Below are 16,980 nucleotides of genomic sequence, written 5' to 3'. Positions count from 1 at the left end.
TAAAAGCACATTCTTCGACTGGCATCTAAGTTTGGTATCATAACCTAAAAGAGATAACAGTAATTTATTCGAGACCACAACGACTTGAAATCTCTGGCCAGAATTTCCGCGTTGCATCGTTCTACAAAAATTCAGCCGCAAGTAGGAATTTTGGCCAAGGATTGCATCATTAAAATACAAGCAAATAAAAAACATTTCACAAGTAAAGAAACAGAAAATAGCACAGTCTGTAATAGGCTAAGAAATATATTCATATATTTCCTGTCAAAACGTTTTTTTTAGAAATTAACGTCATTTAGGTGTTTGTTTGATTTATATCGGTTGTGACCCGTGGTGCCCAATGTGAAAACCACTTAGAAGTCACGTGATTCCACACCCTTTGTAATAACTTGAGGACGCACCAGGAGAGGAATGTCTGGGGTCTAACTTGGTGGTGGTGTTAGTAGTTTATACTCCGGGTCCCGGTGTGAGCACATTGAAGGGTCCCAGAGTGACAGTTCAACCACCGCACACCTATCCTGGACAGAACCAGTACTAGGTGCCTTCACCTCTGCAAGGAACTGACAACTTCTGTATATGCCAGGGGCAGTGGTACAGTGCGAATGGTCGTAGAAAGGATTTCATAACCAATCACAACAGAGGTGACCTGGTCCGCCCGGGAATCGAACCCGGGTTGTCCAATTCAGAGTCCAACGCTCTACCGATTGAGCTAACCGGGCGAACAACTTCCAACGCCAGTATTGCACGGAGCTCATACACTATATAAGCGCTAGGGGCCATCGATACCCTGATAAGCCCCAATTATGACAATGTGTATATCGTTTGTTTATTACCACAAACGCAACCGATTTTACTTTGGATGTTTGTTTATCCTTCTGTTTACCTCGTACTATCGGAATATAACCGGGATAAAGCACTTAACTTCCCCTTGAAAAACCAAACCTACATGAACTCATGCATTTAACGCGCATAAAGAAGAAGTTTGTCATTTGCTAATAAGTAAGAAAATTATATCTTATATGTAAATATACCATAGTTGCGCTCTGACATGTAAAAGTAATAATGGCGGTGATTGTGGCGCTCTTCGTCTTGGCATTGATCTGGATTCCTGTGAGTGCTGTGAGCTTGTCATGTACGTATTATTTATTGTTTTATAGTTTAAATCTGACTGATAATTTAATAGTTGGTAAGTAAAAATGTTGAAAAATCATACGTTTGATGCCACTTCTGTTATACGTTTTGACGGATATTTGACTATCGCTTTGGGCGATGCATGGAACCTTGTCCACCCTATTTTCGGAACCATTGTTAGAAAAACCGTAAATCTGCGTGGGACGGGTTACGCTTAAACGTGAAAGTTAATTTCAACATAAATTTCAAACGACTTGACTTTCTAACGATAGGTTCATGTCACCAAAATTGGACCCATGTCTTAACGACGGACGCGAATGGTGTGGTCACATTTGGTTCCAAGACTGACCTTATCTCCGCGGCCATGACCGGAAGTGACGTCAGAATATATATGCGTTTGTGGGTCAACTACTACACGAGCGTCCAAAATCTCCATACAGTCGGGGACAACATCTGCGGACAGGCCTTGTTTCACATCGGCAAAGCGACATGGCGAACGTTCCAGGATAACGCGTACTGGTGGTTCCTAAACGTCTGTACGACGGGAAGTGTTCAGATGATGCGTTATTACGTCGGCAAACACGTTTCAGTCAGCACAAACGTCGGTACCTATCAAATGAAGTGGTTTGTGAGGTGAGCCTCTGTGTTCGACCATTGATTTATTGAGAGCCATACATTGCTAGGGTAAAGCGGGCAAAGGCTGGTATTATATTACACGAGGGACGGTCATTACCTTTTGTTCAAATATTGCATAATATCTAAGTAAGAATGCTAAACTTTGCACGATAAGATTTAACCAACTAATTTTATGCAGCAACTATTTTTAAAATCGGATAATGCGTTATATCAAAATCGGTCACTTATACATCGTAAGTATACATGGTAGTATGGATCCGACACATGGAGATCATCGGGCAGTGATAAGGTTTATTCTGAAAGAAGGGACACTTTCCAAATAGATTTAAGAAATGACGTGAACAATTGTATGTTACAATGGGAATATTTGAATTAGCAATAACGGCATAGGATAATTCACAGTTATGAGATATTTGAGATTATTTTGTTATGCCTTTAAAAAGGCATTTTTGTACAAATATATGTTTTAAACTTATATAAGCTGAATGTGAAGGCTTACATTTATTTATCTCTGTAAATCCAATATTCACCGCAATTATCAAAGGCATTCCGTGTCGGGAATTTAACTTATTTATAAGTGTTTTAACTTTACTTCATTTTATGATATTAAGATATGAATTCACGCTTGAACCTATTCAGCCGCATATTTGATGTCTTACATTAAAATCACCTTATAATCCGTAGGGGTAGCGGGCCAACGGTATATAAACACACGAGCAGCGGAACATCACTCAGTGGAGATGTGAGGGACGTCATCACTGACGTGAGCCATGGCGCTGACGTTCGCGGAGTGGTGGAGAGCTTGGCTTACACGACAAAAATGGATAACGTGCAGGTACATGGTTGGCAATTATTTTCCCTTGTAGTGCCAATGACTTATAAATGGACTAAAACGCCGAGTATGGTCTCGTATTTTTCATTTTCAGCGGTTTATATGAGTCTAATAAAAAAAAGGGGGTATGTAGTTGTGCATGTCAAGCACAAAATAAAGACACTGTGACCATCGCTCATCACTTCAACACCAGGTCATTTGACACTTTAGAACAATAAAACAGACGAATGGATAGTCGAAAAAAACATTTAAGAGCCTTTAATGCTTTACTATGCGCAACATTTCAAAAGAGTGGCGACACTACACGATGGGTCGGGACAATTTGAAAACAACAACATTGGGGTTGACCCAAATTTTGTTTTCTGAAATGTTATTTTTAAAAAGGAAATATTGACCGTCAACGGTAGACAGAAGACAAACAGATTTATGCAATCTTTAATCGTGTGAGCTAAAATAAAAGAAAAAGAAATTAGATAAAAGAAAATGTACACGCTTTTTCCATTTTATTTACCTAAGCTCGTGAGAAACCTCTTTTAATCCTGAAACAAAATAAAATATCGCTTATAAACTGACTCGCCTAAAGCTTCTAAATTGCCTGTATTTAAAAAAAAATGTTTGCGATCAAAATAATATGATTGGTCCATAACAATGATTGAAATGTGTAAACATCATACCTGGATGCAGGTATACTTGCACATATAATGGCTCTGATTCATTTACACATTATCCCGATTCTTCTATGAATTGTAATGTTTATGCAAATTACGTCATTTTTTAATACTTCTCTGACTTGTAGATTTCGGATACCGGTGACCTAGTTGTTGGCCAAGCCGTGTGGCATGTCAGTCAAAAGTTCACGCCTCCCAATATTGAGTTCCAGGGTAACGACTATTGGTGGTTCAGTAATTTCGCCACTGACGGAGACCACCAATTGTCCAAGTGGAAAATAGGGGAGCACGGGCATGTTGCATGGGTCGCAAATGAAGATAGGCAAATAACTTGGTAGGTGCAATATTTACCTTATATATTGGTCTGTTGTCTTCATGCTTCTATTCAAAACCACTATTTTGAAATTAACTGTTAAATACTTTTATATGCGAAACTTTGATTATTAATTAAGTTTGATGATGTAAAACTGTATATGCCACACTTATAATGTTTACTCGTTCATAAACTCTCAGGTATACAGACACGTGTTGGCAGCTGGCCTATCAGCACGACTCGGCCGGGAACGGACTGCAGGGCTCCCTAGAAATGCTGCGGTCCGCTGCGGAGAGTGGCCATCGCGTGAAGCTGCTGATTGGCGACATGTCTGTTGAACCCGATGAAGTGAGAATCCGCGGTGCCCACGTAAACGCCATAATCCTCAGTAAAGTTTTGAAGGACAGCAGTAACATCAAGGAGTTTGATTCTGAGGGAGTGTGGGACTGGAGCATAGTGACAACGACAGGGACGCAGACGACGCTGAGGCTGCGGGTGGGAGAGGCGATTGAGACGACTGGCAGCCGCGTTACCACGACAACGGCGGTGACTTGGTTTATAGACACGCGGCCCTGGCGGAAGGTCCTGGCTCACGACGAATTCGGCACAGTAACTTCCGGTTCCAAGGCTGCGCTGACAGACGCTGTGATGCAAGGTGCGAGAATTAGATACATAATGGGAATTGACGAAATCGGTTCAATAACTATTCATAAAGCGGACAACATTGACATTAGTGGGGCGGACATTGGCGCCATGCATGTTCGATCTGTGAGTGTGGAGAAAACTCCTAGATCTACAGCGGAGCTTCGCTTTAAAACGAATCCTTATTGGTGTTTCACCATGGCCGTCACCACGGGTTTCGTGGACATGTCCCGATGGACGGTTGGGGAACATACAGACAGAGGGCACACCAGTCGGACATCTGCAATCGAGTGGTTCGTCAACAATTAAAGGGCAACTATTCCTCGGAGTTCTACAATTTCCATTTCTTTCTTTTCTTTTATTACGCTCAACACATTATGCATGTGAATAGAGGTATGCATTATATTATAATATAATATAATTATAATATATAAAACAACAAATAATGAACCAGGTTTTTGGGGTCAGATGTTAAAGCATTATGTATTTGAATTTGAAATGACATAAGATACACTTTACCATAATAAGTTATAGCCGAACTACTCATCTTTAGAATAGTAGGTTATATTGCCAGGTGGGTTTCGCAATGTTTTAAACACAAAATATATTAATTTGCTTGAGAGTATTAGCTTTTCACAAACATTCTCACACATTATCTTATAGAAAGGTATTATATTGGCATCATTTCTATGAATAGCTGGTAAATATTTTTCTTCTTTCATTTGCAAAGTGTGTGCATTTCAGAAAGTAATGAAATTCATCGCCAGTGTCATTACAGTTACATACAGTACATTTTTTCGGTCTTTTCTTTGAATACCATGCCAGCGACCCGTCTCAACGGGCAAATAATTATTGCAAAGTCTGAAATTTATGAGCGGCTGGATAAACATTTCTGGAATTATACCATAAAAATCTTCAAACTTATGATTCGTTTTGTAAATCCTATAATTGTAACACTCTGGAGACTCATTTACAGTACTATTCCATGATTGCTTGAATTTTCAACAAGATTTAACAAATATTCCTTTGTACCGTCAAAGTACTGGTTTTGCCGTATAAAACTAGTCCACATTCATCAAAAATATTCTTAACATTGTCTAGCCACAGATAATGCCTATTATTTCTAATTGACTCATTATAAATTAGTTTATACAGTATCGACGATAACTTGTAGTTATTGTGAGTAAGTTTATACCAGCATTCTATAATCCGTTCCTTAATAGCAATACTAAGTGGGAATCTACCTAAGTCGCCATACAGCATAACATGAGGGGTGCCTTTCTTTACTTTTAAAATATGCTTCATACAATCAGTTTGAATTTTTTCAATTGTGCTAAGGTCTCCAAAACCCCACACTTCACAACCATATAACAAAATTGGTGCAACAGTATTATCAAACAATTTTAATTGGCAATCAATTGATAAATCTAAATTTCTAATTTTAACATACAACTAAACTAACTGTAGTATTGCCGATAATTTGAAGCATCGTCTATGGCTAGCGTGTGTCATAGAATCGCTTCATACTGTGACCAGGCCCGAAGTTTAGTTTGTATATGAGATACACAATATTTTGCGCATGTAATTAATGGCGTGCATGCAATTTACTTACTGACTAATGTACTAGTTTAGGTGTTGTATGATTTTGATGGGTAGGGTGTTGGGCTGTGTATAGTTGGGTGTTGGGCTGGATGTAGTTGGGCTGTTGGGTTAGATAATGTTGGGTTGTAAGGGTTGTGTGTTTTGGGGTTGCATGTTGTTGGGTTGGGTGATGGTGGGATGCTGTTGGGTTGGATGATGTTTTCTCTTCATGAATTCAATCATGATTTTGAATGTTGACTGGTTTGGTGAAAACCTGATGTGAATAACGTTGTAGAAATCCGAACAGGTAAGATCAATCACATTTTGAATGCTCGCTTTTTCATTGAGGTCAATGTCACTTGCGTTTGTGATATTTAAAACATTTTAGTCTATTGTTTGTTATTGTAAAGGGAAATGTGTATCCTTCGTATAGTTTGCATTTACTTCCCGAATAAAACGTCGTATATTTTCTTGTGTTATTTCCTATCGTTTACCGTAGCATGTCCAATATTTATCCAGTACGCCTTCCTCTTATTAAGTTGCCGCAACCTGCCTATTTGTTGAGGGTGGTAACGAAAACCAAGAGAAGGGTGGTATTGGTGTCCGCCTCTCACCGAACCGGTTGTGGATAGAAACGCCATCAGGAGAACTTTCCCATGGCCTTCCAAAAGGACACCAGGCTCCAATTTCTCAAAACTTTTTAAGTCTCTTACAACAGGATTAAGCTAAGCTCACTATTTCTGTTTTTCTATTATTTGTGTGATATTTACTTCTTAAAGATTTTTAAGGTGATTAGCTCAATGATAATCGCAATAAACCTGTTCTATATTATCAAACCAAATTTAAGTATGTATTTTGGCTTATTGAAATAAGCTACTTAAGCCTGCTTGCCTTAAGAAGTTTCGAGAAATTAGGGCCTGGTGATCGTAAGAACATACATAATGTAAAATCTTAATAGTTAAGGCGATCGAAGCGAGCGAGCCCTGCTTTGTCATGGTGATGTTACATAATATGTCCTGATTTCAGCAGGGGACCAACCAAGTTTAGACGTCATGTATGTAACTCGTCAAGTTGCAATTGTTAACGATTAAGCATGGTACTTCATGGAGGTCGACAGGTGATCACTTAGGTTAGAAGTAAAATGTTAGTAAAAATAAACACTACTTGGGTACATGAACGGTCGCATGATAAGAGAGGTTATCCGAGCCTAAAGGTACATGTTACCAGATGCGCGCGTATGATGTCGATTGAATGAACGTCGTTGGAGATGCGAGTGAAAACTCCAAGCTGCCCTAAAACTTTAACCAACCTTTCTAAGTCTATCAAGGGCCATAAGTTGTAATATGGAGAAATTGAATTGAATGAGTGGAATTGGAGTTATAAGTTAAATCCCAACTTGCCCTAAAACTGTAACCGGACGCCGAAGCAGACGTCGACGCTGATGCCGGAGCGAATAGCGCTCTTTATTTATCGAAAAGTCGAGCTAAAATGACAATAAAGGAATTTTATATGTGTGTTTTCTACAGCAACAAAATTCAAAGACTTTTACTTCCGTATTTTATATGACAATGACAATAAAGAATTGTTGTCTTTGTTTAATATTACAATGACAATCAAATACTTTTATATCTTTGTTTTACTAAACAAAAATCAACGACTTTTACCTCATGGTTACCCCAACAACGACAATCAAGGATTGTTATCTCTTTGTTTCAAATAAAAATGGCGATCATCTCCATGTTTTGTATAAGTTCGGTGATCAAGTACATTCATCTCCGTTTAATATATCAACGGCAATCACGGAGATTCATCTCAATATATAAAAAAGATGTCTTTTAGAAATAAGATAGAAATCAATGACGTTAATTCGTGTTTAACATAACAACGGAATTAAACGACTTTTAACTCCCGTGTTTTATGGAATTAACCATGTCAGTCAAGGACTTCTATCTACTGTTTAAAAAACTAACAACTACAATTAATTATTATCTGATAGTTTGGAAGAACTACAGCACCAATTAAGGACTTTTCTCCGTGTGTTTTTTCTAAGTAACGCCAGTCAATGACTTTTGTCTCTGTATTTTATTGATTGCATGGAGTATTTTTTCTACATGTTTTTTTATTAAACTAATAACGACAATTCAGGATCTTTTAAAATAGCATCGACAATCAAAGACGTATGTCCGTGTATTTATCTATCAATAACAATCAAGGCCATCTACCTCAATGGTTCATAGAACTAAAAACAAGAAACGGCGCAATGCGACGAAACCAGGTTTTCAATGATTGACAGAAGAACTTCAGCCTGTGTCTGTTTTTTTCTCTTTTTTAGTAACAGTGACCTTGACCATAGGGACCCCAAAACGCAATCACATGAAAGGTATCCATCAACTCTTCCTTTATACCAAGTTGGGTCAAGATATGTCAACCCTTACTAAAGTAATTCAGTTTCAACCGTTTTTCTATTTTTAGTAAAGTGACCTTGGCCTTGACTCTAGGGACCCCAAACGCAATCCTATGAAAGGTATCCATAAACTCTTCCTATAAACCAAGTTTGGTCAAGATATGTCAACCCTAACTAAGGTTTTTCAGTTTCAACCGTTTTTCCATTTTTAGTAACAGTGACCTTGACCTTGAATCCTAGTGACCCCGAACGCGATCCCATTAAAGGTATCCATAAAATTTACCTATAGACCAAGTTTGGTCAAGATATGTTAACCCTAATTAAAGTTATTCAGTTTCAACAGTTTTTCTATTTTTAGTAACAGTGACCTTGACCTTGACCCTAGGGACCCCAAACGCAATCCCATGAAAGGTATCCATAAACTTTTCCTATAGACCAAGTTTGGTAAAGATATGTCAACCCTTACTGAAATTATTCAGTTTCATAGGTGAGTTTGATGCTGCCCGCCTGCCAGTGAAAACCTGGTTAACAATCAAGGACTTTTATATCCACGATTCAGTTAACTAACATCATTCAAGGACTTTCATCTCCATGATTCATAGAACTAGCAACAACATCAAGGACTTTCATCTCCATGAATTATAACTAACAACAAGAGCTGTCACAGAGACAGTGCGCTCGACTATTCCACGTTTTAGGGTGTATGGATTGAAAGGTTTTGGCGAAACATGCATGGAACACTGTTAGATTAGATTTCAATGCAATACATGATGTGCTGAGATATTTACATAAATTGAATTGGAAATATTTGAGGTGGTACGCAAACTTTAACGTAAATTCTAAGTCGAAAAAGGGGCACAATTCTGTCAAAATGCTTAATACAGTGACCTCCTCCTGTGTACAGGTTTGGGGCATGATGGTGAACAAGTGTGCGTATTTTCAAAGTCAGACGTCAATGGACTTTGAAAATATTTGAGGTGGTACACAAACTTTAACGTAAATTCCAAGTAGAAAAAGGGGCATAATTCTGTCAAAATGATTGATACAGTGACCTCCTCTCTCCTGTGTACAGGTTGGGGGCATGATGGTGAACAACTGTGCGAAGTTTCAAAGTCAGATGTCAATGAACTTTGAAAATATTTGAGGTGGTACAACTAACACATAAATTTAAGTCGAAAAAAGGGGCATAATTCTGTCAAAATGTTTAATACAGTGACCTCCTCCTGTGTACAGGTTTGGAGCATGATGGTAAACAAGTGTGCGAATTTTCAAAGCCAGATGTCAATGGACTTTGAAAATATTTGAGGTGGTACACAAACTTTAACGTAAATTCCAAGTAGATAAAGGGGCATAATTCTGTCAAAATGCTTGATACAGTGACCTCCTCTCTCCTGTGTACAGGTTGGGGGCATGATGGTAAACAAGTGTGCGAATTTTCAAAGCCAGATGTCAATGGACTTTGAAAATATTTGAGGTGGTACACAAACTTTAACGTAAATTCCAAGTAGAAAAAGGGGCATAATTCTGTCAAAATGCTTGATACAGTGACCTCCTCTCTCCTGTGTACAGGTTGGGGGCATGATGGTGAACAAGTGTGCGAAGTTTCAAAGCCAGATGTCAATGAACTTTGAAAATATTTGAGGTGGTATGCAAACTTTCACATAAATTTAAGTCGAAAAAAGGGCATAATTTTGTCAAAATACTTGATGGAGTTACCTCCTCCTGTGTAAAGGTAGGGGGGCATGATGGTGAACAAGTGTGCAAAGTTTCAAAGCAAGATGTCAATGGACTTTGAAAATATTTGAGGTGGTACGCAAACTTTTACATAAGTGGTTACGCCGAAGCCGACGCTCGGGCGAATAGTTGAGCTAAAAATCCAGGATTTCATATCTAAGATTCATAAAACTAACAACAATCAAGGACTTGTATCTCTATCAATAATATAACTAACAACAACAATCAAGGACTTTTATCTTTGTGTTTTATTGAACTAACAAAGGAAGACAAGACAACACTCACAACTGAATTGTTTTGGTAGAAATATAGAAATCAATAACAACCATAAGGTGGCTTAAAACCAGGAGTCTGGATATTGCAGTTATCAGTATAAAGAGGAAAACAGTTATCATTAAATAAGTCATCCATGTTAAGGATAGTGATTTGTGGGAACACCAATAATACACAGTCATTTCACAATTATAATGTTAATACAAGAAAAACACAATAAACACAGTAAATGTAAATAGAGTTTCTGTATACGGTATATACATTTCAAAGAAAAAAATCTTTATACAAAAGTTCCAAAAAGCTTTAAAAATTTAAAAAAAAGTTGTGCAAGGCTTGCTTTTGTAAAGTTGAATTAGATTATAATTTTACGACTGCAATATATCAATTAAACCTTATATTACAAAGTATGATAACGAATAACAGTAAACTTAGGATGTGTTCATGTAAATTGCGAGGAAAGCTATTTTCTATCACAACACAGAGTTAACAATTAAAACACATGGCATCGACAATGAAGTTTGTACATTGATGATTGATATGACATAGTCAGGATGACAAACATATTTCCACATACTTGGAGACATGCATCCACATCCTGGAATATTCACTCAATGTGAAATAAAAAAATAATTGATTTATGCCAACCACAAAAGTTTAACATCGTATCAATTCAATTCATATAATCAAAACATTAAAAAATCTTTCTTAATAAAAAACTCAATCAAACAACTTTTCAAATGATAGAAACCATTATAATCTAATAATATATTTAACAATATTCCTCATAATTGAAAGAGAAAAAAAAACACATATATATTATGCAAGGAACAAAGAAACTCCTCTAAATGCCTTTTTCACCAAGTGTGTAGGAATATGATACATGATTACAAAAGGATGATTGAGATGAATTCAGCTGATAAGCGATGTAAAATAATGGCAGTATACAGCACTAGATCATCATGGAAAAAATTCATCCATTTACCAGAAGATATCTTCATATTTTCTTTGACATCTTTTGAAATAATTTTGATAGAGCTACATTCATGTGTCATTTAACAATAGTTAAGAGAATGGCTTTGGTGCCTTATCTTTGACTTACAGTTTACTGAACTGCCAGAGTGCCCACTCTTTGACCTGCATATAGATTAAAAGCTGGCAAAATTTATAGATAATCAATATTCTTTTCACCAGTCAACTTCATAAATTATGTTGTTTATGGGATCACTGTTTAAAGATTATATCTTATATTGAGTTTTCATATGAAAATTAAGGAGAGGGAATGTAAAGTTATATTGCATTTGAATTTATAATTTGAGACTTCTGAAACAGCATAAATCAGGTAAATAAAACATCTGTAACAAAATTGGAATGTCAAATAAATAAATAAGTAGCTATAAAACCCGTTACTGCATTAAACTATATGCCTCCAATCAATACAAGTAAAATACCTTTAATAGATACAAATAAAGTAAACATGTGTTAAAATTTGAACTTATTATTCCAAATACCTATAAGATTTAGTTTAACTACAGTTAAAAATGAATATGAAATATGGTGAACTTTCAGAATGTTTAGAAGTTCATATATTTATTTCATTTGGTAAAAGTGAATATTTGTAATTCTAAATTATCACGACAAACTGTTTTCTTAAAGATTTAACAATCTGATTTCCTAGAAATCTAAATAATTATTTCATACGTATATGTAGGTTACACAATTCAGTTTATAGTCTGAAGTTGAAAATATGCACCTGGCTGTATTTCAAGGTTAAATGCTAGTTTCACAACATGCAGTGCCATCAAGTCACATCAATGTGAACATAAAAAATTAAGTGAAAACAACCAGAACGATGAAGCATCATAACACATATTCATACAGTAGTAAATCATAGATAACAACAGCATTTCAACATAGATGCATCTTCGAGAACAGTCATAGAACAATCAATATTTCTTAATTCACCTCTGTAATATATAAGTGACAATTATTTTTTTTTGTACATGAAATGCACCTCGCTACACTTTATTATTACTTCTCGTCAGAAACTTTCAAGACAGTGGGTGAAGTTACACAAGTCATTTTGTGGAAAATTCATAAAAGAAGAGAGGAACATAAATGTACTCTGCTTTTTACAGAAAGACATCGCTGTTTGAAAAGTGATTGGTTTTGTAGTGTTGCACTTTCAAATCCCTTTTTCATCTATGCATCTATGAATAAACCTGCCCCTTGATCCGTTTCTCCTTACAACAAAAAAAACTCGGGAGAAAACTAATCAAGTCATTGTAAAATAATACCAAACAAACAACTCTGCTCTCATTTGAGACTGGCGGTGTTAAGAAAAGGCAAACATGTACAAACATTTCTATTAATATATTATCATGCAAATCACAAACTTATTTGAACACTTATATAATTCATATATTTGTTCATTGAATAAAAGCCCTTTCTTTCATTATAAATATTGATAACAATATAATATTCACTTTATATTCCACTTGACAAATTACTAATCTTATAACTGACTAAAGGGAAATACATCTTTCATCATTGAAAGTGTGTTTGAAATATTAATCAGATAGAGGCAAAACAAGATACCTTTATGGACATCAAACATCTGTTAGAAAACACAATCCATATACAATCCCTGATAACAACAGCCGTAATATTAAAACAATCTTCATAATTGAGAAGTTGTTTTAAATTCAAACCAATGTGTACTTACAACTGCTGCACAATCATTTTTAGCAATCAATTGAACATTGGAGCAAAGGGATGACAACATATTGCATGATCAAGAGATTCCGTGTGATATTCTGGTGTTATCACAAATGTTTTGGTAAGTTTGACTTACTAATTCAAAAGCTCTGTCTTACAAATTCATTATTCCAATTTGTTTTAAAATATATATAATATATATAATTACTACTCAGGGAAACTGATTGGAAAAAGTTATCATATGATACAATCTGTGACAAAAGGATTCCATTGTAAAGTGCATGATACAAAAACACTAGTATAAAATGCACTTCAAAATAGTGACAGCAAAAAGTTCCTTTAATGTCCAAAAATATGATACAATTTTCAGTTATGAACAAATATATATGCTAATGCAAGTATATAATAATGCATTGACAATCTAGCTGTTTATACACTGCAGTTTTGATATACTCTTTAGATTTTGCAACATATTTTCATTATGCTTCATTCATAATGGATGAACTTGATAAAATACAAGCATTCAATACAGACAAGTGTTCTGAACATGGTAAAGTAATTTGCAGTGCAAATGGTCAAATGGTTACAAATATGTTATCAAAACTTTTGCTGTCTAAATTGCTTTTAAGTTTTGAAAGCATGGATATAATAAGGCCTAAATCCATGTGTTGTACTTTATAAGTTTTTTTTTTTTTCAAAATAAAAACATTATGTCCTACTTATATTGATCTCAAAATATGTCCTTATGTATAAACCAATAAATGGTCATGGTTGATCACATCTTATTAAAACATAAGAAGGCATTTAAATGTTCATTTCTTAGACAGATTCAAAAACTGTTTGCAAAGCAAATCCATTTACTGACATACATTGACAAGTACAAGTCTGTGACATGGGGTGCAAAAATGGCTCCTATGAAGGAAACAATGAGATTTTCGTTCTAATATGGTGTTTAATAGGCAAACAGTTGTAGTTACACATGTATTTACAAAATGACAGTGTAATTCAAATATACACCTACTCATTCTTATGTTTACAGTTTTTTCATCAAACTTATAATACAAATAAATCTTGGTGTATTTCTTTTCTCATTAATGTGACTTCCTTCACAAGACACATTTTCGCTGACAATGTCACATATAAAATATAACAGTTGATGAAAAACAATGAGACATGTGGCATCGCTGCACTAATACGCCGAGTCGTCCCACTCGAGTGTTTTAACTGCCGTTTCCATCTCCTCTTCTGAAGAGTCATTATCCTCGTCATCTTGGAAACACTCACTGATATCGTCGTCTGTGTCGCTGTCATCAGGTAACGTGGCTTTATGAGGGTGTTCCTCATATTCAAATAACTGCAATAAGCAAGTATTTTCATATATATGAATGGTGGAGTCTTTTGCCTGGATGAGTCTGATAATTGGTAGAGCCTGATAATGAGTCTGATAATAGGTAGAGTCTGATCATTATTATTATCAAAAATAAAATGAAGAAGTTAAACAAAGCATCCAAAGATCATTTCATTCAGCCTGTATTGAACACCTTCCACACCTTCAAGACCAAAGTCTGATCACAAATGATTTCTGCAGAAATGCTGTCCCCATTTTCACTTAAAACTGATAACAGCAGATATTCATTTTATTGTGAATTTGTAACTAGATCTAGCGGTACATTATTAATGAACAATTCTGTAAATGCTACAACTGACAAGTGCTTTGGCAAAGCATATTGAAATATGATTTTTTGTGAAGTTTGAAAATTTATTAAGATAAGAGAGAATGGGAAAACACTCTATGTTATATCTTTACCTCCTGATCAATGGGGTTTACAATTATATTCAGTTCAGAGTTGTCCCACTCCATCTCCTGGCCGTTATCATTTGTGGGCACCCGTCGATGGTGGTGGGCTGCCCGGATACGTAACACGCCCAGCACAATCATAAACAGCAGGAACCCGACACACACAACAATGATTGCTACCATACCAAAGTCTGTAAGGGAGAAAGTCTTGTTTTCAGGTTTATTATTAAAGTAGAAGTCCAACTACGACATATTTTGTTAATATTATACCTTCCATAAATATGTCCTTGCTTTGTGTATGGAAAGTTGATTGGTCAATATATCACTGTTTATATCACTGTTTTTTTTCATAAAAGTTTTATGATATCATAACATATTTTTGTTTGGACCAATCTTCGCCAAAACTTTTATTTTTGAGGTCATAACCCCGTTGAGTGTGGCTTGTGATTTTCATTACAGAAAAATTGTTCCAAGTAAACATTACTTGCTGTTTTCAATATAACACATCAAAAGTGCATATAAAATACTGAATGGCAATAAGAAATGTTTGGTATAATATAAGAAATATAACACATCACTTTGGGCCATACAGCATTATCCGGACCGGCCAAATTTTTGCCTGATATTTCCTTTACAATTTCATTCATGTTTCACAATAATAAAGTGCAATTTCCTTCCCGAGTGTTGAATTTCACACATTTATGTCATTGCTAATATCTCTGTACAAGTTAGAAGGAAGGTGTGAACACTTCATGACGTTTTCCCGCATGTCGTTAATTAAAGGCGATTTCAAGAACCCTTACAGTGGTGGATATTGATAAAGCAGTAAAAAAGGATCAGACATAATTATGTTGTTCATTGGACTGTTATTTCTACAGTACAAGAATCACTGTGGTAGACTGGGTGGTCACAAAAGAGACCTGTTAAAGGCATGTCATTGAGCATTTCATTAATAGTCCGAAGGTAAATTTGCGGTATACTTTGACTTTCGCTGCAATGAAATGAATAAGAATAAAAATAAACAAGTACATGTATACAAGTTAATAAAAAAAAAGTAACCAAAAACACATTGGCTATAAGGTCCAACGATTTAATTATGGCAAAAAGACGCATCAAGATGTATCAAGTGGTCATTACAGGAATATATATCTTAGTTTCTTTATCACCTAGTTTTTTTTTTATTAAGTTCCAATCAAGTAAATATAACAATTTTTCACTGTATCAGTAATAATGTACTCTATAATTCAACTGATTCAGGGTGGAGTCTTTTTCTATGCTGGTAACCAGTGCTTGTGTGTTTTTTAAGATCATTCCCATAGTGGGGCTTCAACCCACAACTTCTTTGATGAGACACACACCAATATTGCTGGATGCGCAAAGATAATATTTTTTTTACAATCAACAGTAAATTTGCTTGACAAGTTATAGGCCCCAATTTCTCGAAAAAAATCATAAGGTTAAGTATCATATTTCATTTAGCAAATTTACAAGTAAAACTTGGTTTTCAAAAAATGAAAAGAAGTTCATAAATCTAGAGAAATGTGTACATACTTGTGCCTGCAGCTCCTGCCAAGTGGTTCTGAAACTTGGGCTCCACAATGCTTTGTTGGGCACCAGAATTCTGGATGTTTGCCACGGGCACCACCCTTGGCTCTTCTTCCACCTGTCGGGCACCAACCTAGAAACAAGACAGTAGTTTTATATCAAGTTGTCTTCATGGTTTTGGGCACACAAGTTCTGAATGTGGTCTCCATGGTGATCTGAATGCAGTCTTCATAATATTGGGCACCAGAGTTCTGAATGTGGACGTCAGGAACCAGACAGGGCTCCTACTCCACCTGTTGGGCACCAACCCCATAACATGGTTGTTGCTAACAAATGATCCAATCTGTGAGCAGAACCACTTAAAACAATACTCATAAAGAAATAAGTTTCATCTAATAGTTGATATGAAAAGAATAACTCCTTCATCCAAAAGGAAAACTTACATTAATTTCAAATTCATTGCTGACAAATCGTCCACTCTGTGAGGAGCATGAGATGACAAACTTGCGCATGTAGAGGTCACCTGCCTGCGTGTGGATGTAGCGAATGTCGTGTAACACTGTCATATAGTTTTCAATAGTGTCAGCATCTGGAATGGCACATTACCAATGGCTTATACATTTATCCAAACCAAAAATACATGAGATGTCCTCAGATATTGTATAATAAAAAAATTGTTCTCTAGCACAGGCAAGAAAACAAAGATAC

General features: G+C 35.8%; 2 protein-coding genes across 2 annotated transcripts in view; one reads left to right on the top strand and one right to left on the bottom strand.

The window, feature by feature from the left end:
• Window positions 1-1,014: 1,014 nt before the first annotated feature.
• Window positions 1,015-5,195, top strand: LOC128203362 (uncharacterized). Its single transcript, XM_052904756.1, has 5 exons — window positions 1,015-1,132; window positions 1,404-1,764; window positions 2,452-2,602; window positions 3,396-3,601; window positions 3,781-5,195. The coding sequence occupies exons 1-5, from the start codon at window positions 1,063-1,065 to the stop codon at window positions 4,529-4,531; spliced, it is 1,539 nt and encodes a 512-aa protein (XP_052760716.1). The 5' UTR covers window positions 1,015-1,062; the 3' UTR covers window positions 4,532-5,195.
• Window positions 5,196-10,171: 4,976 nt separating this feature from the next.
• LOC128246622 (calsyntenin-1-like) overlaps window positions 10,172-16,980 on the bottom strand; it is a 74,979-nt gene continuing 68,170 nt past the window's right edge. The window contains exons 15-18 of the mRNA XM_052964914.1: window positions 16,716-16,861; window positions 16,279-16,405; window positions 14,737-14,918; window positions 10,172-14,283 (exon numbers count right to left, since the gene is read on the bottom strand). Coding sequence (XP_052820874.1) covers window positions 14,119-14,283; window positions 14,737-14,918; window positions 16,279-16,405; window positions 16,716-16,861 — 620 coding nt within the window. The 3' untranslated portion in view covers window positions 10,172-14,118. The remainder of the gene's footprint in view (window positions 14,284-14,736; window positions 14,919-16,278; window positions 16,406-16,715; window positions 16,862-16,980) is intronic.

This window comes from Mya arenaria, chromosome 9, assembly GCF_026914265.1.
Source record: "Mya arenaria isolate MELC-2E11 chromosome 9, ASM2691426v1".
NCBI classification, from domain to species: domain Eukaryota; kingdom Metazoa; phylum Mollusca; class Bivalvia; order Myida; family Myidae; genus Mya; species Mya arenaria.
The sequence above is the reverse complement of the archived record's forward strand: the minus strand, read 5'-3'. Positions and strand labels throughout refer to the sequence as shown.

Coding starts and splice junctions, on each gene's coding strand:
- LOC128203362 (XM_052904756.1), top strand. CDS start 1,063: ATGGCGGTGATTGTGGCGCTCTTCGTCTTGGCATTGATCTGGATTCCT. Junction 1,765..2,451: donor CAAATGAAGTGGTTTGTGAG/GTGAGCCTCTGT, acceptor TATAATCCGTAG/GGGTAGCGGGCCAACGGTAT. Junction 3,602..3,780: donor GAAGATAGGCAAATAACTTG/GTAGGTGCAATA, acceptor ATAAACTCTCAG/GTATACAGACACGTGTTGGC.